At 35.9% G+C, this 25,384-nt stretch overlaps 1 protein-coding gene across 33 annotated transcripts in view; it reads right to left on the reverse strand.

Annotated features, from left to right (window-relative positions):
* The window catches only part of Graf (GTPase regulator associated with FAK), a 424,388-nt gene that overhangs the window by 145,709 nt on the left and 253,295 nt on the right, over positions 1-25,384 (reverse strand). For all 33 annotated transcript variants that reach the window (XM_067081836.1, XM_067081843.1, XM_067081844.1 and 30 more), the window contains exons 2-3: positions 11,596-11,753; positions 3,895-4,068 (exon numbers count right to left, since the gene is read on the reverse strand). In XM_067081836.1, the coding sequence (XP_066937937.1) occupies positions 3,895-4,068; positions 11,596-11,753 (332 nt within the window). The remainder of the gene's footprint in view (positions 1-3,894; positions 4,069-11,595; positions 11,754-25,384) is intronic.

The raw sequence follows: 25,384 nt of genomic DNA on the forward strand, positions 1-25,384 counted from the left end.
TATGAATTAAATAAAACAAAAATTAAGGCGACAAAAAAACTGACACTTCAAGGGCACAGCCACGTCAAGGACGATTCCGGCAGCAAAACCGAATTCCATAAAACGCAAGTTCTTGGTTCCCCTTGCCTTCCCTGCCCGAGATAATGAGACTCAAGAGATACGCTACGTAAGCAATCAGATTAATTCAAGACAATAGTAAGTTGGTTCATGGAGAGAAACAAAACATCCAGTGGTCACAAAGATAGTATACATTTTGACGGCACAGGGATTATACAGATCTCGTTTTCCTTTCATGCTTTCCATAGTCAACTATGCTTAAGAAGAAAAATCCACTGTGTAAAACCAAGCCTTTATGAATAAATATAAAACAGCAGCTTTCTGCCTTCAAAGAGGTCCTCTTCAGCTGCAGAGGATCTTGGAGATGGCCGAAAACTCCTGTTTTATATTTACAAACTTAAACTTGGTTTTATAGAGTGGTTTGTTTTCTTAACCATTCAAGACAAACACGGAGAATGTGTTTTCACTACTGGAGTTTACTATGCCCCACAACAGTCTACTGAATACTAAAAACTAAGTTCACTGCTGAGATCAAGAGAGGCATACTGGATTCTAAGTAAACATGCACCGTATGTTTCTCTCCTAGTCCACAAGGAGAGAGAGAGAGAGAGAGAGAGAGAGAGAGAGAGAGAGAGAGAGAGAGAGAGAGAGACTCTCTCAGCCGCAATTCTAGAATCTCATTTGTTACTTGCTGACAAGTAATCAATGAGGCAAGAGCAAAAGATACAACAGCTGAACAGCTACGAGAGAGTGAACCAAAAGGAACAAACAACAAGTAAAAGGAAGAATTAAGCGCAGCTGGGTCGAAAGGAAGCTGCAGGGAACCTTCAGTACAATATGATGCTCTTGGTGTACACTACAGTCTGTACCCTCTTCCTTGATAAATACCACATGGTGCCATACGCCTAAATAAATCAAAACTGCGTTATGAGAGCCTCCAGCGGCTACGCAATGATCTTTGCAATGTGCAAGGAGAATACGATATAAGGCAAGAGAATTCAATGCCTCCCATATGGACTAAATTATAGAAGAAAATTTCATTTAAAACTTGTACAATTTCCGAAATGCTAATTCATGTGACTCTGGAAATACATCTCCAATGACTTCTGCAACAAAAAACATAACCCACTGTCTTTCTAAACAAACCTCTCTCTCTCTCTCTCTCTCTCTCTCTCTCTCTCTCTCTCTCTCTCTCTCTCTCTCAGAAATCTAAACTTGTTAATTAAAAGAGTTCGCTGGCATGCAAATACGTTCTTCCATTGAGGGTAAAACATACCCGACCGACATTAGAATAGTATTTTTAGAAGCCATTAAATTCTCTCTCTCTCTCTCTCTCTCTCTCTCTCTCTCTCTCTCTCTCTCTCTCTCTCTCTCTCTCACAGCAAGACAGTGGTTGATACAAGGCACTCTTAATTGGGCACTCCAAATAAGAAGTTTTCTGAATCAACACTAAGGTTGAGAGTTGAAATCTTCTTCCTTACAAGATTACATCAGGATGTCAGCTAACCAAAGACAGGCTAAGTATTATCTATGTAATTTACAAGGCTACTGATAAACGAGGATACGATAAATCTTAAACGTTAAAATATTCATAAAAATTTAAACATTAATAACCATTATTTTGGGGGTTATTTATACATGTTAACAAGATCACACACACACACACATATATATATGTATGGATGTATGTATGTATATGTGTGTGCGTGTACGTATGTGTGTGTGCACGTCTGTATTTATAATATGTGTATATTCACATAAAATATGAATACACACACATACAAAGGCCTATTATGAATACAGACATGCACGCTTACATATACAGACACACATACATACATACATACATATATATATATATATATATATATATATATATATATATATATATATATATATATATATATATATATATATATATATATATATACACACACACACACAGTTACTGATATAGACATAGATATACATCTCAATGTACAACCACAATAATTCTAACAAGCATGAACTACACCCAGCACAAAAAAAAAAATAAATATATAAAAAACAAACTTTCTCATACAACCCGCTAGGCGCCTCGTCGAATTATCTCGAGAATATCTCCTCCTCGACTCGGACCCTGAAGGTGAAAACTAATGGTCCCAGCTTTTGGGAAAACTGCAACTGGAAAACCTCGCAGCACACAAAACGCTCATTAAAGCGAACGCATTCTCACGGTTTTTCGGTTGAATGGCACTCTAAACTCTCGTTGACGAGGTAAAGGAACCCAAATTAATGATAATAAAAATATTACGTTATTCGGACAGACTGACGACAAAGTTAAAAGAACTGCATAAACATAATTATATATGTATGTACACTATGTATGTATGTATGTATGATGTGTGTGTATATGTGTATATATATATACACACACACACAACGAAAGCCGAGTGGTCAAAGTCACGGTCTATCGTTGTTTTTAAACCAGGCCACGGTTCGAATCCCGGCCGGCGCAGAAGCACTCATCAATTATAATTCCCCTTTACTGTAAGTTGTTCCCAAGATGAAGGGAATTCGATGTCAAACAATATCTGTGGCTGAATAACTGTAAATATAAAAATGTCAAGCGTGTAAAACTGACAGAAATCATATATATATATATATATATATATATATATATATATATATATATATATATATATATATATATATATATATATATATATATATATATATATATATATATATATATGCGTCTGTGTATGTGTGTGAGAGACAGTGTAAATATGTCCAGAAACACCACACTCAAATACACTCATGGAGAATCTAGCAGGCGAAACCAGATGACACAACGGGTCCATATCAATAGAACAGCGGACACAAGTATCTGTTTCAGCAATGACATCATGTATGGAGGAAAAGGTCAAGGTTCACCCCTTGAGCGTGTCAATGCCACTTGCCACTGTACTTATGCCCATTAGGGACCATTTGAGCTCCCTCTCCTTTTTCCTCTTCCCACGCGGGAAATTAAAGAGGACTCTTACTCAGAAATCACGGATAAGATACCCATTAAGGTAATTCGATAAAGCTGTGCACCATTATCTTAATGGGCATGTTATCAGACGCAATTGCCACTTATTTCTGTTCAAGATGTGAAGCATTTCATACGATTTCATTGCCGTTTTCACGGAGAAATTTAAAACACTGAATAAAATCGAACTTGGCCATTTTTTTATATAAATATGAGCACTTTTCCAAAGAACGAAAAAACTGGATAGTGGATAAGCATATATTTTGTGTAAGTTTGTGCCGCCGTGTGAAAGGCGATTTCTTCCGATACTAACGCAGAATTTTCACTGACATCTACCCCTTAGGAACTTAAACAAGAGATTCTATACAGATCATTGGGTCTAACGAATTATACTATTATCAAATCCGGTGTAAATGATACACAAAAGACATTCCGTGTTACACCAACAATTACCAACCAGTTGAATAACATAATCGAGTATAAGGTAACAACAAAGACTTACTGAGTCTTCTATTAAATTCCCGTGAATGTGGCAGAGCTTTCTGCGATGGGCAACAGCCTTTGAAAATACGCCTCTTCTCCCTAATTTCTGCCTTATTAATGAAGAGAAAATTCATCGATTCATACGTAAAAGACGTCTTCGATTCATCGTTTATACATAAAAGGTGTCTACGGTTCCTCAGCTGTACAAAAAAAAAGGCGTTTACAATTCATCATTATCATACAACGTAGGTACAAGATGGAAAATAGAAAGGCTTTCGAATAAAAAAAAAAATGAATAGCTTAGAGTTATAATCATTTCGAAAACAAATCTCGGTACTTACTTCCTGCAACACTTGGTCGTCCTTCTTCGTCGAGAGGTTGAGGTATCGCTCTTGAGACTGACAGAACTTCTGCGTCTGTTTCTCGAACTTCTTGCGACCCTCCTTGGCGCCCCCGATCGCCTCCTTTCGGAAGGTCTCCAGGGGCACGATGATCTGCTCGTAGGATCGTTCCAGCTGGAGGGAACAAAAAGTAGATGTCTTTTTTATTTTTCAAAATAAAAAAATAAACAAACAAGCAACACATCTGTGATGACGAAAAATTCGAACAGTCTAAATAAATTAGGAAGTAGATTTCAACATTTTTTATATGAGACAATAAATAAACAAACACTACATCTGTGATAAAGAAAACAATTGAACAAACTAAATAAAATAGAACTGTCAATTCCCAAATAAAATAGAAAATACAACATATAATCTGAGATTTCGAAAATAAATCAAGTATCTGACACGCTACAATAATTTATCAATCGGTGTACCTGAAGTGAAAGGAAATTAACATCTGATAAACAATAAGGAATAAGAGGAAATAGCCTATATTTTGTTTTTAAATATTTATATAAATTCTACGCATCAAATTTTTTTAGTCGGGTTATTTTTGCAAAATATTATTGAGGTTTACATGTTATTTATTAAAGGTATTTAAGACACCAGTAACAAATATTCAAGAGTCTATTATTTTTTTCCAGGCGAGAAGAAAAATATCATTATGCTGGGACAATCGAGATTTATATCCAATGTACTTTTCTATGCAGTAAAATACCAAGAATACTCACAAATACAGCGGTTTCTCTTCCCACTTTGCTTCAAATTACATCCATAAAAACCTCAAGTATATTCTAAAGAAATGCAGTTGATATATAAAGGGTAGACTTGACACATTTACGTGCCGAGAATAAAAGCGACAATAGGTAGGGACAATTCTCAAGAATAAGGATCGTAAAACTTTCTTCACAAAGAGTGACTGCACACTAGAACATCTTACCATTTCCAAGTACTCACAAGATGGTGAAACTCAATTTCAAGCAATAAACACAATGTGCATCCTAGACGACATAACTTCACAGCCCTATTACTTGATATATTCAAATGACAACAGAAGGCACTGTAAACACATTAAGTTGTGTGAACCCTTTTCTTTGCAGAAAGCTCTGAATGGATGCTTGTTTGAGAGAGAGAGAGAGAGAGAGAGAGAGAGAGAGAGAGAGAGAGAGAGAGAGAGAGAGAGAGAGAGAGAGAGAGAGAGAGAGAGTTTCTGACAGAAGATTTGCTGTTATCATAAATATGAAATGGTGAAAGGGTGAAGATACTTAACAACTCAACATGTAAGTGGATTTTTAATTAAACAAATTTTACCTAAATGTTTATCTTTTTGTTGTTTCACAAAAGGAACTGGAAATCTCATTTTTACCTTAATTTTCCAATGTTTCTTTAAGGGCCAAAGCACATCCATCAAGTCAGATCCTTTAATAATTTTACAGTGGACTACAGCACCTGCCACGTCACATTTGAAGTAGTAATAATCTGTTTAAAGACTTTCTTCATCTAACCTCACCTTTGATATATTACCCTCCTGTTTTTGTTTGCTCTAATACTCATACCTTTCCTTTTTCTGAGAGACGGGTAAATGATTTCCTTCCCTCTTTGTTTGTTGGGCTTGCCTTAAATCTTAAAAGCAAACTTACTAATCTTTCTCTTCTTTCGCCCTTATTAATTCCACTGTATAGCAGGGTCGGCCGCTCGAGTCAATTTTTCCCATCTATTTCTACTCTTTCATCTTCTTCCCCCAGTCCCAGACTAATCTTGCTATGCAATTCCAGGATGTACTCGTCTAATATGACCTGCCTAAGATTTTTTGGTATATCAACCCAGACGTGATATCGAAATTAGGTGCAGGAAGAACAACCTTGCGCGTCCGTAACATTAAAGATTTAGTCACCTTTCATAACTTTCTGATCCTAGGCGATTTCTCATTTTTTGTCATCTAAATGAGAACTATATACCAACGCTTCATACATGCATGGTTCGAGGTAGTAATTCTGCTTCCTTTAAAGGGTAACTAAATCTACTTTAATCTCGACTGCAGCTCTTACGGTTTTCCTTTGGACATGACAAGACGCCACGACTTCTATAAGAGTGCAACATCCCAAGGTCTGAATCGGAATTCCACAAAGGCTCTCTCTTTTTTATTTTATCCTCTCAATGTTAAAGCGACCTTTGAGATTTCCACTGTGCTACCTTCTAGCGTAAACCCCAAGCAGCTTTGTCATTCATACTTCCAATAATGATTGCGTAATGGCATTACTTCCAGATTAGTCACCTAATCATCTCTCTCTCTCTCTCTCTCTCTCTCTCTCTCTCTCTCTCTCTCAAGACAGTCCTACAAAACAAAACTTAAGAACACCGAAACTGAAAAACCATTCTATGCTCTTATCATTACGTTATGCTTACAATGACCCATACAAATCAATAAAAAAAAAATACAATGGTAGGATTCTTCACTGAAAAAAGTGCGATTATGAAGTGAATATGATTTCCGGTCTTTGCAAAACATTTGAAACTGGATAATTATTTCTAAAAAATATTGAGTGGAGGTGTCTTAAGCCATAAAGCTATCCGCATTGCTCAGAATCGTTTGTTTCAACACAGACTCTCAAAGATAAATATGTGAAATGTGCTGAAAAAAGTACTTAAGAGATACTACAGAGAAATTCTGTGAAGAGACTATGGTATCTACAGGGGTTATTTCCGAAAACATAAGGTTGTTGTTTAAGTATATCTCAGTTTAACCAGACCACTGAGCTGATTAACAGCTCTCCTAGGGCTGGCCGAAGGATTAGATTTATTTTACGTGGCTAAGAACCAACTGGTTACCTAGCAACGGGACCTACAGTTTATTGTGGGATCCGAACTACATTATGACGAGAAATGAATTTCTATCACCAGAAATAAATGCCTCTAATTCTTGAAAAAACAAGGTACTTTGGACATACACGGTAACTATAAAATCACTGAAAAAGAAGACCAAAACACCAGCAGGAAAGTCAGGGAAACAGACACACTGGATGCAACAAATTAGAGGGGTACATTAACGTGACGATTAAGAACAAAAAGAAGCTCAAAACGGAGACTGTAACTGATGCAACTACAAACGCAAGAAATAAAAAACATTTTTTTTAATTTTCTTTTGTTTTTTTCAGAAATGTTTTCTCTTTTCATTTTACATAATACCTTTTATTGGCATTTTATTTCCATTCTTTTCAACAAAATCTCCTAAATACACCAACGAAGAAAATATAGTCCCACAAAAACGACATCAATCACACACAAACGAACCGAGACATGTAAATTTCCACAGGGGCAAGTATATCATCCATACATGCTCCTGAAAACAAAATGATAACGCTCCACCACAAGCAACCTTGGCAAACCCGCATCTGCCGTGGCTACATTTGCAAAGGTTACATTCACGTGCTGCCTCAATTTTTTTTTTTAAAAGGACAATGATTCTAGTTTGTCAGGGGGTGTCTCAGAGAGTAAAAACCTGTCAAAAAAAACACTTATAAAGAAGTACTTTTATCAAAAGATTTTCACACGGCGTGACTGATATTCAATCTGAATTTCGTTCGAAGACACCTTTAATACATATAAATGCATATATATACATATATATAACATATATACATATATATATGTAATATATATATATAATTTATATATATATATATAATTTATATATGAGAATCTAACAAAGAAAAACACTTTATATGAAAAACCAAGGCAGTTTCTTTTTTTCAAAAACTTGAAAATAAAACTCTTCTTTCGATAATCTTAGGAGCATTTTTCTCAAATTAAAATCTATTTTTATATCACTGATGCTACAATAAATAATATAAACAACTAAAATTCCATGCAAAAATAATATACTGATCTATATTAAGAGTTCAGCTTCTAATCTATTCTCGCATCACCATCAATAACGTATACAGCCTACATCTCAAATACCAAAGATGTAATTTTGTAAAAAGAAAATATTTTCACCTGAAAAATATTCTCGCACAGATTTTGAGAACCAACGCTTTCCCCCTTAAGATATTATTGCATGCATGAAGAACATCATGCATGAAAACTTAGGCGTCGCTTTCAACAATCCATTTTACACTTTTACCTTTCACACACCCACAAAACTTTCTTCTTAAGTATTAGGTTTCCTCTTAAATGTTCAAAGGTGAATGAACGACAATATATAAATCATCAAGATTAAATTATTAGCGATTTTACTTTATAAAAATTGGTGCTTCGATAATATTGAAAAATGACCAAATATTTTAAACACTTGGCTGTTTTACTAAACACTGACTGAAAACTAAAACCCGGGCATGTTCATCTCAGGACTGTCAATATATCATTGGCCCTTTCTTTTGCATTCCTATTTTTCATATGTACAATAGTTAATCTAACAAAAGTTTTTTATTTTTTTTAAGATTTTACATTGGTTGCAAAATCATAAAATACTTATTTCATCCTTATCAGAATTGCTGGAGTACAATTTCTTGTAATCAACCACAAAAAATATAACTAAAACATTTTTATAACACTGAGGATAGAAGCAACCTAACCTAACCTGACCAACTTGACCTAACCTAACCTAAGAATTTACACTTCCAAAATATAACTGCTTGCACAACGTTAAAGCTTTCCACAAAGACCGAAAACAATTACTAGCGTTACGTAAGATATAAAAGATCCGGCAACAAGACCTAGTGACATAAGAGATGGAATTTTACAAGTAGAGAGTTGGAAGGAGAGAATGCGGGAGTTGGGTTGCGAGAAAAAATAAATAACAGCGACGAGAAGACCGACATATCCACCTGCATTGTTGTAACCACATTATTTATTTCTACCCTGAAGTGACTCCGCGTTAACAGATTCTGCCGTTCAAAACCACAGGACCAGACGTTCTTCCGCGGTGAACGGAATCACATGGGAGAAGCACAGCAACAGGAACAGCTTAAAAGGAGCTGATGGATTTAATAAACGCAACATTCATCACGCTCAATAAAAAAGGAGCTATTTACGCATAAAGCGCGTTAAAGGACAGCCGAGCCGAGAGACAAAAAGACCATTTTCTCACACCCGGAGTTACTCCGAAGATGCGGTTTGCGTTCTGCCTCCGACAGGGCGGCTGGGAAAGTGCGTTTCGACGCAATTTTCTCATTGACATTTAGCAGAATGCGTCATGATTGCTTCAAAACGGTAGTCAATGGCGTGGATGGCAGACGGGCGCATCCGGTTATCACGGGAGTAATATAAGCCGCCGCTGCAGAATTTCTTCTTAAGCGTCCTCTCCTTATGCGACCTTGAATGTGCAGTCTCGAATGGAAGAATAATTCGATGAAACTGAGCATAAACTTCATATACTGTAGAATTTATATCCAATCCCAGCTCTCTCTCTCTCTCTCTCTCTCTCTCTCTCTATTTATCTATCCATCTATCTATCTATATATATATATATATATATATATATATATATATATATATATATATATATATATATATACATACATTATGTGTGTCTTTCTTAAAATATTTAATCTAACTCACCGGTCGCCTCATACGTTGAAATATTGTTTGAACGCAGTTGTTAACATTTCTCTAGCGGGTCATCAGCTACTTGGTTTGTCTGTGTATTATCAGGGGTACAAAAGTCACTCAATCTGTATTTTTTTAAAAGGTAATAGAACCAGGTTACCAGCACTTACAATATATCCGGAGTACCCTCCTAAAAATCAGAGTGAGTCATATATGCAATGGCTGTTAAAGCAGTGGGATTTCTAGTTAGTCTGAAGGTGAAATTGGATGCTATTGTGTTGGGATATGATGTTTGTGGAACTCCAATCAAGTAAATGAATAAGGGAAGATGTTGATGTTTATACATGAGGAAGAAGGGAGGAAGATATGTTACGAAGGTCATCTTGTGGTCCTTTTGAGATGGAAGACAATTACATATTTCAATTCCTATGACTTTGTATTTCGAGAGTATGGGAGAAGTTATTAACGTGTTTGTTTATGGATAGATATATAGATAAATAAATAGACAGATTGACAGATAGATAGTTCAGCTCACAAAACACAATTGCATTTCAAGAATATCTCTTTACCTGAAAACTCACAAGTACATATAAGCATATCAAAATTCTCTCTCTCTCTCTCTCTCTCTCTCTCTCTCTCTCTCTCTCTCTCTCTCTCTCTCTCTCTCTGTCAAGCACACGTGCACGAAGTAAATTCATAACAAACACTGCTGGAGCGACTTTTGTTTAGGTACCAAACAAAACATGAAAAGGCTAACATCTGACAGACAGTGCAGACTCGAAGCAATCCACTTAGGATTTTTATGGTGGGGAGGGGGAGAGAGAGAGAGAGAGAGAGAGAGAGAGAGAGAGAGAGAGAGAGAGAGAGAGAGAGAGAGAGAAGGGGGGAAGAGGGTGGGGGAGGGGTTAATTCTTCACATCAAGAGTTCAGAGCGTGAGAATATGCAAAGGAGGAGGATTCGCTAAACTCTAATCAAATCTGCATTACGAAAACTGACGGAGATCTCTTACGTAATCTCAATTGCATAAGTGGCTTGTGTATTTTAGGGAAAAATAACGCATTCTCTCATGCGTATTTGAATGCGCGTAATCTTACAGAGGTGAAGGCTCAAACTAAGTTGGGTAAACATTATGACATTAGTTGTGTACGTGATAATGTCCTTATTTGAAATTTGGAAAAAAAAAATAAAGTAAATTATAGCCACAGCTTCCCATAGGACGACTGGTAAACTTTAATCACACTATGGCACGTGCAACAAAATAAATTTTATTCAGAACGGTTTATTCCTAATCCTAATAGAAAGGGAGAGTAATTCTGCACTCAAGTTTAACTGCGACTGAGTTTTCAGAGCCAAAAATCTTCCGACTTGGATGATTACCTAATCTCCACGCTGCATGGGCAAAGAAAATGATAATAGCTAACCTTGAAAATAACCTAAGCATAATTCATATGGTTTAACGGTTATAAACCACCATTGTATTAAAAGAAAATAAAACTGCCTACTCTCAAAATAAATAAATGAATAAGCAAACATCTCGTATCTGCTATCTGCTCCATATTACGTAAGGCAACAAAAGCAAACTGACATACGGATCGGATGGCACCTACTCCTCCTCCTCCTCCTCCCCTCCTACGCTCCTGTGGTAAATGAAACGGAGAATGGGAGTCGGATTTCTGTCCGTTTTAATGCCAGAGACGCCAAGGCGAACACATGCGTTTTTTCCTTTCTTTCTTCTGTAATTGATCCACTGATGGTAATTACCATTAAGGCTAAAAATGAAGACGTTCTGGGACGTACAAGTACTGGTACCTATCTTAAGAAAAGATTACAGAATAAAGGATATATATATATATGTGATAGAAAGTATATCATGAAACGAAGAGCAAGGAAATAAAAAAGTAAAGAATGCAGAACCTCCATATGATATTATCTCACAAGAAGAAGAAGAAGAAGAAGAAGAAGAAGAAGAAGAAGAAGAAGAAAGGAGGAGGAGGAGGAGGAGGAGGAGGAGGAGGAGGAGGAGGAGGAGGAGGAGGAGGAGGAGGAGGAGGAGAGAGAGAGAGAGAGAGAGAGAGAGAGAGAGAGACTATAGGATTTCACCCACATACCATCCTTTCCCTCTCATCCTCGACCATGTCGATGATCTTGGCGAACTCCTTGAGGGATCCGCCGATGATGATTTCATCGTCGGTCTGGCTGTTGCCGATGATTTCGAATTTGAAACGCTGCAAGTTATTGCTCAGGTTCCTCTTCGCTCGAGACAAGTCTGAAAAGGAGAGAATTACAGACGTCAAAAGTGGAAATTTCATGATAAAGAGTAATGAAATGGATCCCATGATGAAAACCCCTATCACTCAAACCTACCATATAATGCAATTTTTCTCCAAGTTCAAGTTCATACTGAGTGATCACATCGCATACAATGATCTAATAATAAGCCATATGAAACTGAGAGAAACATCATATTAGAAAATAAACACGACCATCATATTGAGCAAAATCGTCATTGAATGATAAAAAACTAATCACATCAAATGAAAGATTATTACAATAAGCAATCAAATCACAACACATATACAGTATGTATATATATATATATATATATACTGTATATATATATATATATATATATATATATATATATATATATATATATATATACATATATATACTGTATATATATACACACATACATATACATATTAATACTGTACACGTGTGTACATTTCTCAAATATCTTATTACAATGTACACAAGAAGATACACAGTAAAGGAATAAAACAAATATCGCAATTTTATTTAAAGAAGGTCAAATACTTTAGCTTCACCTTTACCAGTTACTTAAAACCTTGGAGCGTTTTTGTTTCTTACCTCAATATTCTAAGATGCCCAGATTAGTAAAAACTTATCTTAATGATATTCCATCGGTACAACCACTTAAGTTGATTTTAAAACGGATCGGTATTTCGTTTCGATAGCTATCTTAGACATTCTTTTCATATTGCCTTAACCATTCGTTTTTAGAACATTGCTAATTATTCTGCTTTTCAGCATGAATACGCGTTTATAAGGACCATCGACTTGCAAGGCAAGCTTCCAAAGGAAAGAAACCTCTAAATGTGAAAAATAATGGATGAGGCAGGCTAATATAAAAAAAAAAAGTACAAAAATAACGACGATACATAAAATAAAACTAGACACGATAAATAGAAACTAATTACCTGATTAACGACCCTGGTTTTACTATTTGTGGCTATTCATCACAATATAGTATTTAAAAATGTATAAAGAGATTTACTTTCTTCTTCTTCCCAGCTTGTATTATGAGCCCCATCTTTTCTATCCTGTGCTTCTGCCTCATCAATTAGCACCAAAATAAACTCCCTCTTCTTCTTCTTCCCTGGAATCCCCATGGCTAAACGATATCTCTTCTCAACAGGTGTCCATACCATCTCAGCCTCCCCTATTTACTGTCGTAGAAAAATTTATCCTCCACTCTAATCCATCTAAGATTAATTTCTCATTATACTAAACCAGTCAATCAGTACAATTTCTGTCGTGAAAATTTATCGTCCACTCTAATCCGATTAACTCATTATACTTCAGTACAATTTCGTTCACCTATGTCACTTCTCTCATTCAGACACACAACAACCGTAAAGACATAAAGTCAAGCATTTACTTGATTAATATCAGCAATTCTCGCATTGCTTCCTTCAGTGGATGTTTCTTTTCCCTCTGTCTCCGAGACTGAGAATACTTTCCCACTTCCATATACTCCACGATAGTCCCCTAGCTAATAGTTATGTTTTATTGGTAAGCACAACTCAGATAAATATCCATCTGCCCGTCGCCATTGTTATCCCATTTCTAAAATGCCTATAATAACAGCCTTGAATAGACTAAGAAGTACATCCTCGCTATCTGAACCTCTTAAAATTCGTTACAACAGTCATATCTACCTCAATCCGTCGACACATTTCAAAGGTAAGGTGAACGTGTAATGGCCAGGGGAAACATTCCACAATAGTTACCCTCTCTGCTTAAAGCAGGGTGGTTTTCTTTGAACCAATCTCGGGCTATGCTTCGTTGCAGAAAACGCACCTACAATATTTCCAGGGGTAACTTTATAAAATGTACCTCACGGTTACAGAAAATGGGTATTAATATTCTCACGTTTACAGAAAATGGGCATTATTATTCTAAGGTAAACCTTCACAAATTTTTCATATAAAACATTAGTTCAACTTTCGTTGCCGATTACATGGGGAGTATGAAAAAAATATGTATTAAGATGTAAATAATTATGATTGCAATATACAACACACTTACAATAAACAAGCAAACAAAATACGAGATCTTTACGCAGTCTGGGATTAAAAGTGTTTGGACCTTTTACAATCTTTATCCAATGTAAACTCAAAAAATACAATTGATACTCTAAATTTAACATCAAGGCAATGATAAAGTACCAGCTGCTTTACAATTACCTTTTCACTATGGCTAAACTATACAAACAAATTTCCCAAAATAAAATTTAAAATAATTTCCCAACAAAAAATCATTTAGATACTTATGATTATGCAAAATGTTAACCAAAATAATTAGAATATATGTAAAATCGTGGAATAAACTGACTAACAACAACAGTGGATGTGTTTAAAAGAATTCACAAAGGACCACTTGGGAAATATTGGAAACATTATTCAAAGAAAAAAGTTATAAAATTATAGAAGTGTATCGAGCACTACTGCAAATCACTGATAACACATTTATGGATCAACAAAAAGGAATAAAAACTTTAAATGATGCCCGGTATGAATTCGCTAAAGAAAATCTCCCTTCGAAATTGGAATAACGACATCTAAGTCTCCTTTTAACAAAAACGCAAGAGGAAAACTCCTTTGTATATACAGCTGGAGGCTTGCAAATTTAAAGTTTAAATACATGAAAGTATTAATATTTAGCAAATAACTGAATGGCAATCGCAATCACAACTTAAGATACTTGACAAATCAAATTTCAACCGACATCCCCTGGGTATATAAAATACGGTTTAATCATAAACGATTCAAAAAAGGAAGTTTACCAAAATCTACATAAACCATAAAATACAATCGTCTCTCCTCAGCTGAAAAGATGTAAATATATTATGTAAATATACTATCAAAAAGTGTATTGAAACATCAGGCACAAGACTGGTTACGAACACCCAACTGGAGGTGTCTAGCTGGGCAAATATAAATTCCCATTATCCTTACCTAATATAAAGAGCTAAAAGTCAAGACTAACATCTAATGGCATGGATTAGACCTGTCTTGATTACACACAATTCAACTGCATCGGCAAATATTTTCACTTTATTTTTAAAGCTTCAAAAGAAACGAACAACGTGCCAAAAACAGGTTCTTGCCTGATAGCTATTAATAGCTCCCACCTCTTCATTCTGGTATTCCAGAATAGGAACTTGAAAATAAAACTTGAAAATAAGACGAAGAAAGGCTACTTTAATTTACTGTGATTTTTGACAGGTTTTCAAGCACTATGGGAAACTGAACAAAATGCAACCTTCACATTAATATTACGTGTTTATCAATTGTAGGGTATGGGAAGATACGAGAATTGACAGCCAGTCAGTAATATATACATAACAATAACTGAATGCATACGCATACACACACATGCCTAACAACTCATTAAATGTAAATGTAATAAAAAAAATGGTTTCTTAGCTTCTAGAATTCTTCACACTTTTTGGATAAGCAATCTTGCTATGGACGTCAGCACTGCTTCATATTCTTGCTTTTGGATCTTAGGCATTGTGGTGACAAGCTTATCCAAAATGTGTGAAGTATTCGAGAGGCTATGAGGTAGAAGGTGACCTGTATATTCTCTACATGTAACTCAGTAAATGTTTAGGATAAATAGGCTATTCTAACGTGGCATTTAAATGTTTTCAAACACAAATACCCTACAAAAATAATAATTGTCATCACAAAGCAATTTTGATTCCCATTTTTTTAATTATCAAAAGTCAGAGCTAGGCAATTTCTTTCAAACGGCAAATGGGAGAGTAAGCACATCAAAATACCCGAGAAACAATATTTCTGTTATAAATAATTCTTCATAAAATTAGTACATTAACAGCTGACATTTGAAGTGAGCCAAATCACTGAAAAATGTCAATGATAATGTCAGTCATATTTAAGTGGCGGAGGAAAGGAAACGAAAGTTAACTCAATGAATGAAAATTAAAGTTACATGACTCCGACTCCCATTCTGGTGAAGACTAATTTCTGCAGATCGTTCAGTAATGCTGACCTTTCCTGAAATAGAGAAACCCATGTAATGGCAGCTGAAGAGACTTAATACCTAAGTCACTTTAATTACGAAAAATTGTTAAAGAAAAAAATATCACAGCTGAAAGAGAGTCATGAATTTACCTCCTGACTTTAATATTTAATACAACTGAGTTCACCAAACTTGAAGAAAGCCGATCGACCATTTCATACATTATTATTATTTATTATTTCAGATGAAACTTACTCACATGGAACAAGCACACCACACTGGGGGAGACGCGAACCCGCGACATCCGAGTGGCATGCCACGACACTAACCACGATACCAGATGGTAATAACGACAAACTAATACAAATTCAACTGCATTTTAATACTTCTGCTAATAGCCTTTATCTAAAGGAAGGGAATAAAAATGAACACAAACACATAAAAGCGTGACTTCGTCTACGGAGAGAAAGCGTTCTCTGAGCAGTTCAGAGAGAGTACGAGATCGATGGGCTTTTGTTTCAGCCTAAAGATATTCCAACAACGATAAGATACTTCTCGTAACGTGGGCCGACGAAAGAAAAATACAACTCCTTATCACAGTCACGGTCAGCTCGTAAAGAAAGGTACAGAGACTTTGGGCAGGTGGAACTAGGAAGTTTCTTACGGCGCAAAAGGGCGTTGCTAAGGAAAGCACCAAGAGAGATCAATTGCAAATCATACCTGAATACGACTTGGATAGAGTTTGCTACGAATAGTTTGCCCATTGCAGTTGCATAATCTTCTGACCTCCAGATGCTTAAGCGAAGGGCTAATTCATTCTAGCTTTCTACTGACTTCTGAATTCAGGTGTATCGGTCTTATTTTATATTCCCTCATATTATTTATTTATCACCTCTCTGCGGACTGTTTCCCTCTGGAACCCTCTTGGGCTTATAGTCTGTTGCTTCTATCCATAAGGGTTTCCAGCTGATGATTTAAAGAAAGAAAGAAAGAGAGGTACGGTATTCGATATCTTTAACGTTAATTCACGCAACTTACCCTTAGGAAGCATTACTGTCACATACGAACACAATGCGAGTCAGAGAGCCAGTGTACTTTAACCTACACTTATCATAAGCCAAAAAACAAACATTTCTCATATGACCTATTTCCACTTTAACCTACATTTATCGTAAGCCAAAAAAACAAACATTTCTCACATGACCTATTTCCAAGTGTATATATTTATATATCTAGAAAACAAAGTCATACTCGACCTTGAACCTCAGTGTAGCACAAACTAAAGGTCAAAGATAAACATGACAAAAGGCATCAAAGACCCTTTGAAAGCCTTTACCCTACTGCTGTTGACACAAACTAGATGAACAGGGGTAGGGGAGCATCTACATCTGTCATGAGAGGAAAACGCAGAGGATGTCCTTATGAAAATAGTTTTCATTTAAAAATTATGCTCTACAAAGCTTATATACAATGACAAGAAAAGGACCCCTTTCAATTCTACAAAACAACATAATTTACATAAAAGATGAAACTTCAACTGCGCACGTTATGATGAAATAACAGGAGTGACTTTTAAAACAGAAATAGTCTCTCCCCCAACCGTCATTTAAAGAAAAAAATTCCTAAAATATCAAATGTAAAAATGACAGGTTTTCAGAAATTGTCAGTGCACGATTCACAGCGGCAATACAGACTTGTTTCTTGTGATGTAATTTTCAACATACACACAGAAGCTTTCGTAGGCCGAAGTAACGGACATTTTTTAATGTAGAAGTCTATTACTTAGGTATACGAAAGTTTTCAGTATGCCTGGTGAAACATTAACACAGTTATTGAGTTCCACACTCAAATGAGGTAATGTTACATTATTATCCCAAGAATAGTCGCCCCTCCCCCTCAGAAAAACACACTAAATACAGCTTTCTTTAGGATTAGGTCTAATTGAAGTTCCACTGTGATAATACAACGTGCAACTAAAATCAACTTTTACCGAACGAAGATTTAATCATTCTCGGAAGTACTGATCTAAGTTTATAGATATATATACCGGACGATCTAAGTACGCTATCTGACACAGCCGGATAATAATAAAAAAATAATTACCGGATTTTCGTGAAACTTTTGTTAGTTTTATAACAATCAGTAATCCAAGAAATACTCTTAAAAATATGAAAATGCAATATCTGAAGGCTACTAACATTAATACTCGCTCCCAGGGCAGGAGAGAGAGAGAGAGAGAGAGAGAGAGAGAGAGAGAGAGAGAGAGAGAGAGAGAGATCACATGAATCTTAGCATATTAGACGTAATGCCCCCAAGCCAATAATGGCCTCAAAACGCCCACTTGTCAAATCTAATTGGTCTGACCAATTGTTAGCAAAGGTCATATGTCCATTCAGACAAGGGAGTACAATACCATTCAGACAAGGGAGTACAATATGGATTCACTGTATCACGTATACTTTCCCAAGAATTTAATAGGGGGAACAGATCATTCGCCATAATTCCACCTATTTCCTTTTGATAAATATCAAGATGCAAACCAAGGGATGTCTTCTGATGAAACAAAAGAAATTACACCTTTAAAAAGTTTTGTTACGTCAAATATTCAATAAAGGGAAAGTCCAGTTTAATTTGTAATTTACGGTAAAAAAACCAAAAACAAATTAGACGAAATGATGCATATCATACCATAAACATTTTAAAATGTCCATTATCATCAACTAATAAAAAAAAATTATATTTACCTCTAAATATTTACAGTACTAACAAAAAGGCACAAAACATATTAATCATTCTCAATACCTTGCAAAACAACAACATTAAATTTAGGAAACCTACTGATTGCAAACACAAGAAACTGCACTGTTCCCGAAGAACAACAATTACAAACCCTATTTGTTCAAATCGTAAATCAAATTGTGTAAACTTTCTAAGCTCTGGAGTGCGTGCGTGTGAAGCGAGCCGAACACCATCAAAGCAACTGATGATGAAAGACGCACCAAGTCATAAGCAAAAAATACTTTTACTCGCGAAGGCCAATACGAAAGGTCAGTGTTCCCGTTTCCCTCTAATACAATATTGCTCTTCACGCGGTCTTATTAAAGCAATTACTGTAATCATGACCGTTTCCCAGCCACTGGGGAAAGTATATAAGCGCAATCAGCCATGCTATAACAGTCGTATCCTTGTGTCCCTTTCCGAATATGTAAAAAACAAAATCCCTTTTGTGCCTTTACAAATATGTAAAAAAAGAAATTCTTGTGTGCCTACCAAATGAGTAAAAAAAAAAAAAAAAAAAAAAAAAAAAGGAATCCTTGTGTGCCTTTACAAATATGTAAAAAAAAAAAAACCTTGTGTGCCTTTACAAATATGTAAAAAAAAACCTTGTGTGCCTTTACAAATATGTAAAAAAAAAAAAAGAAATTCTGCCTTTACAAATATGTAAAAAAAAAAAAAAAGAAATTCTGTCTTTACAAATATGTAAAAAAAAACCTTGTGCGCCTTTACAAATATGTAAACAAAATCCTTGGGTGCCTTTACAAATATGTAAACAAAAAATTCCTTTGTGCCTTTACAAATATGTAAAAAAAAGAAATCCTTGTGTGCCTTCCAAATAAATAAAAAAAAATCATTGTGTGCCTTTACAAATATGTAAAAAAAATCCTTGTGTGCCTTTTCAACTATGTAAAAAAACGAAATCCTTGTGTGCCTTTTCAACTATGTAAAAAAAATAAATCCTTGTGTGCCTTTACAAATATGTAAAAAAATCCTTGTGTGCTTTTACAAATATGTAAAAAAAAATCCCTGGGTGCCTGTACAAATATGTAAAAGAATCCTTGTGTGCCTTTACAAATATGTAAAAAAAATCCTTGTGTGTTTTTACAAATATGTAAAAAAAATCCTTTGTGGCTTTACAAATGTATAAAAAATTATCATAAAACAGATATGAATAATAATTAAAAAGAAAAAAATAGTAAATTGCGGTGAAAGCAAAACTTGCCGTCCTACGTATAATTTCATTTAAATTTAAGAAATACGAAGAAAAAGGAGAATTTCACTTATAATATGAACCCAGTTTTGACTATTATCAAAAGCAAAAAGTTAATTAACCCGTTCTCCTTCCACGGCCGTCTATTAGTACACGAAGTAATGAGAGTATCCTTTCGGTCATGTACGAAGCGAAAGTGGTTTTGTTTCTTGCTTACCGGGACTCTCTCTCTCTCTCTCTCTCTCTCTCTCTCTCTCTCTCTCTCTCTCTCTCTCTCTCTCTCTCTCTCTCTCTATCTTCAGGCCAGCCAAAACAAAATTCATCCAAACCAAGTGACCACTCGTTCGGATTCAATCATATCCTGACTTACTTTCACAAAATAAGTTAAAAAAAAATTAAAGATAAAAGCTCCTTGTCTTTTCTCAAAATTTCTTTTATTAATTTCTAATATTTCTTGAAACATAATAAACAGTAGCGTGGCGTATAACGCATCCTGGAGACAACGCATAACGCCAAGCGTAAGAGAGAGAACAGGGATCCGGAGAAGGTCGGCCAGAGATTTTTGGGAGATCTCCCTTTCACTTCTATCAGTCGTGACCCTCTATACCTGAACTGCTTTGCGTGCTCGTGCTCTCTCTCTCTCTCTCTCTCTCTCTCTCTCTCTCTCTCTCTCTCTCTCTCTCTCTCTCTCTCTCTCTGGAAAGTTTATATCTACCAATTTATACTTTCGTGAAATGAATATGAGTACACTAAAATACCGAGTAAGATAAATGAATGAATATATCTATCATACACTGCGTAAGAGAAACCTCTCTCTCTCTCTCTCTCTTCGTGAAAGGAATACGAGCACACAAAAATACTGCGTAAGATGAATGACCAGTAATAAATTAATATATCTATACATATATCTTGATAAATATAAAACAATTACATTGCGTAAGAGAAACGCTCATGCATACGATGCAATCTCCCCCTCCCCTTCTCTCTCTCTCTCTCTCTCTCTCTCTCTCTCTCTCTCTCTCTCTCTCTCTCTCTCTCTCTAATTCATTCACGGACAAAAGAACATCGCGCAAGGAAGCTGTCTAATCCCGCATATTATTTTATCAGAAAAAATAAGCTTTCTCATTGTCAGCTCGTAATGTCATCAAAAAAATCCAATTTCCTACTGGCTACCAGAGAGAGTCATGTTCTTGCGGCATTTAACATTGAAATGCTGTATAACTTTAAATCGAAACTGGATATCATGGTTATCGAGTCTACAAAAAGTGAGGGAAAAACTTGTCAAGATTTATAATTCTTAAATGTGAATAATACACATAAATAAATCTATAAAAAGCCTAAACTGAAATGAAATACTGTCATAGGAATAGGCTGATGATGCACTGATAATACTAAGTTCCTGGCCTAAAAATCTAATAACATAATAGCGATTCATTCAACGCTATTGTTCCATTCGGCACCGGTAAGTATGCGCTGCATAATGAAATAATGTAAGTGGCAATCACTACCAGAAGTTTACAGAAATTATTTTCAACCTTTTCCTTTATTTTCTGGCTTTCCAAGCAGTGAAATAAAGATGCCCACATAATTGAAAACATTTGTACCAAATTCTTTACGTAACATTTAGGCACACGTTCACAATGATTATAAGTATTTATAAAAAAATACAAAATTACCAAAGTTTGATAATATGTTTCCTCACACAATGTACTGTACTGTGGGGCCTTTCCCATAATCATCATTCTCTCTCTCTCTCTCTCTCTCTCTCTCTCTCTCTCTCTCTCTCTCTCTCTCTCTCTCTCTCTCTCTCTCTCCTTATCTATCTGAGAACTAAGTACAGAACAGCGCATTCCCGTCTCGATATCCTCAACACAACATGTGAGAATATTCACATTCCCCTGACGTGTTACAATTGTCCTTCCTTTGAAAGCAAAGATTTGTACTTTGGTCAGTGTCACATGACACTGTGCTACTGTAACAACAGATATCTAACAGCAACGATAGTTTTGTGAAAAATAACGCTAACTATCGGCTACTATTATTAACTGGATTATAGGATAATTTTAGGTGTGAAACACAAAAGGCATTTCTCAAGAGACAAGACTTTAGAAATGAAGTTACTGAAATAAAATACCATCATTGTACAAGAGAAACCTATTATGTTTATGTCAGATATTTCCATGTTTGTAAGAGAAATAGCATCGCTGATCACAATAATGTTAACACCATTATAATACATATAATAACATAATTTTATGGCGTAGAAACTATCCAGTGTATTTTTCAAACACATCTTTTTCCTATTAAGGACTATTTTCCATATGGGTACTTTCTTTTGGTTTATTTAACAAAATTTTCTTTTCTTAATCAACTTACCAAGCTTTGCTACCAAACGAACTAAAAAAAAAAAAACTGTAATTCAAGAATCTTACACTGAAATAGTCAAAACTATCCGCTGGGTAAATCCAAACATTATTTAAAGCAAGTTTAAGTGAAACATTCTAACGTAAATGCAGTGTTACACGGCGCAACTTACACGGTGCAACAAACAGGGTTTCGTCAATAAAAAAAAAAAAAAAAATCTTTTATAGCCGATCTTTCACTTGAGCTTCTTTTACAGCCACTTTCCCGTTGAGCTGAATCAGAGAATCTGTCATCTTCTTCGACGGTCTTGTAACACCCGTCAAAACACCGTCTCATACATTTAGTCAGTATCAGAGACCATCAATTCCCGGATTCACAGTTCGGTAGCTGTTTCTCTCCCATCACTTTGGGATCCTCTTTGATTTCATCGTCACTTATCCTCTAAATAGAGTTCCGCTCTTTTAAAAGATTCCTCATCGTATATATCGGCTTCCACGTATGAGAAAATAAAAGACAAACTTTGCTAACCAAAGCTTACAATGGAAACAATATGAAGAGGAGGAGGAGGAGAAGGGGTGGGGGGGAGCCAAGTGCCTATAGTATGGCAGCTTGCCTGACGACCTTTGTAACATTAGCAATAATATACTCGACGGACACTTCTTTCCTTGTACATGAAAGCAAACAAATAAGGAGACGTGCCTTAACGCCAAAATACAGTAGGTTTATACCGGTTATACTACGATACTATCTTGAATTTATTCACCTAATATAGACAAATGACGAAAAGCATACTAAGCACACACTCCATGAGATAAACATAGCTAATTGAATAAATAACAAACAGCCCATCCAGCGCAGACAGATTAAATCAAAAGAATGACATTATCGCGCTTTAAGAATACTTGCAAAGCAACTTACACCAAGATACCCAAGGAGAAAATTAACAGCGCACCGAGAGTCCGTACGTGTACCCACTGACATTTCTAAGCGAAACAAGACTTTCTCTTTTCGCTCACTTTTCTCTGCTCCTCCGCCTCAAGAATACCCCTCTATAAGATTAGCATTTTAGGTAACCCCTTTAGCCCAACATCCGGAAGCAACAGTTTTGTTTTCTCTTTAAGAAATATTTAAACTTGCTTAAATATGAAACGACTGCATTTTATTTATTTCCTGTGTACCCACTGACATTTCTAAGCGATACAAGACTTCTGGAATACCCCTCTATAAGATTAGCATTTAGGTATAACCTTTCAGCCCAACATCCGGATGCAACAAATTTTCTCTTTAAGAAATTATAGCACCTATTTAAATAGTGGAGCAAGTTCATTTTATCTTGTTTCTTGTGTCTCCATATGTCTTTAAGAAATATTTAAACTTACTTAAATACTGAAACGACTGCATTTTATTTATTTCCCGTGTACCCACTGACATTTCTAAGCGAAACAAGACTTCAAGAATACCCCTCTATAAGATTAACATTTTGGGTAACCTTTCAGCCCAACATCATACTGAAACGAATGCATTTTATTTATTTCCTGTGTCAGTGGGTATTTCTAAGCGAAACAAGACTCCAAGAATACCCCTCTATAAGATTAGCATTTCGGGTACCCCTTTGGGTACCCCTTCAGCCCAACATCCGGAATTAACAATTTTGTTTTCTCTTTACTAAACAGTAGAACCTATTTAAATAACGGAACACGTTCATTTTATTTATTTCTCGAGTCTCCATACGAAAGAGTATGTTGTTGTTACGCCTTAGCGCCTCGAAGAAACAGTCAGAGCATTTCATCAGGAAGGAACAATTTTGTTTTCTCTTTAAGAAATATTTCAACTTATTTAAATAGTGGAACAGTTTCTTTTTATTTCTCAAGTCTCCATCTGGCAGAGTATGTTGTTGTTGTTATGTCTTAGCGCCTGGGAGAAACAATAAAAGCATTTCTTTAGCGTCCCGCCCCCTCCATATGGCAGGGTATAACTTTCAATGCTATTTAGACCATAAAGCAACAACACCGATCTTGATGACGCTAGCATATGGCAGGGTAAAAACTTTTATGCTTTAGGACTTCAGGGGCGAAGCGAAACGATACGAGCATTTCTTCAAGTCTCCCTTTGACCCCATAGCAGAATGGAACAGAATATAGAATTTAGGCCACAGGCCAAGTGCTGGGACCTATGTAGTCATTCAGCGCTGGAAGAGAGTTTGACAGTAAGAGGGTTTTAAAGGTGTAACTGGAGGAAAACCTCGCAGTTGCACTATGAAACAATTGTTAGGAGAGGGTGGAAAGTAAGATGAAACAAAGTATATGAATAGAGGTACAGTAAAAGGAATGAAAGAGGTTGCAGCTAGGGGCCGAAGAGACGCTGCAAACCCTTAAGTAAAGCCTACAGTGCACCACTTGAGGTACACTGACGGCACTAACCCCCTACGGGGAACCCCATGGCAGAGATTACGTTCCATGCTCAGGAGCCATAGCTGAGTAATGGCTGCAACATTACGCACGCTCCAGAATTGTTTCTTTCTTTAGGCCTATAGGCCTATACTGTATAATACCCCTTGGCGGAAACGTGTGCCCTCTCTCGAGAGAGCTAAACAGATGCCAAACCTCTAATCAGTCTTCGAGAGAGAGAGAGAGAGAGAGAGAGAGAGAGAGAGAGAGAGAGAGAGAGAGAGCAATCACCCCTGGGGAGAGGACTTAAGAAACTCACTGCCTGGCAACAACCCATACATGCCAATAACTGCGGGACGTTAAGCATATATTTCATTGGGGCACAATGAACGAATTTTACACATGAAAGAGTTGTATTTATTCACGTAAAGGAACGTTTACAATATTTCTTCAAAAAAATTATCCCTTAATAAAGGCTTACACTGGACGAAAGATCTGGAAATAGCACATGAATTAAAAAGTAAAACCTAAAAATCAAGAGAAGAATGCTACTGAAATCTTTAAAAGACATCTAAAAACATCTTGCTGACAACGGTACCCGGATACGATAAGCATCATTAGCAAATGCGACCTTACTAATGAAAATTTTTGAGGAACTACGCTACTGAAGTCAGCAAAACTTTGCTTTGCAAAGCACTTCGTTGAAACTTTTATCGCTCCCTAATCGAAACCTCTGCTGACAGATAAGCAAAATGGCTTATTCTAGGGAGGATCCAGGTTATGAATAAATCTCATAAAAGTAACTTTTTACATCTATAAAATATCAGGCTCAAATAATATATATTGATCAACACGATACGGAAATAC

Source organism: Macrobrachium rosenbergii, chromosome 37 (assembly GCF_040412425.1).
Source record: "Macrobrachium rosenbergii isolate ZJJX-2024 chromosome 37, ASM4041242v1, whole genome shotgun sequence".
In the NCBI taxonomy this organism is placed as follows: Eukaryota; Metazoa; Arthropoda; class Malacostraca; order Decapoda; family Palaemonidae; genus Macrobrachium; species Macrobrachium rosenbergii.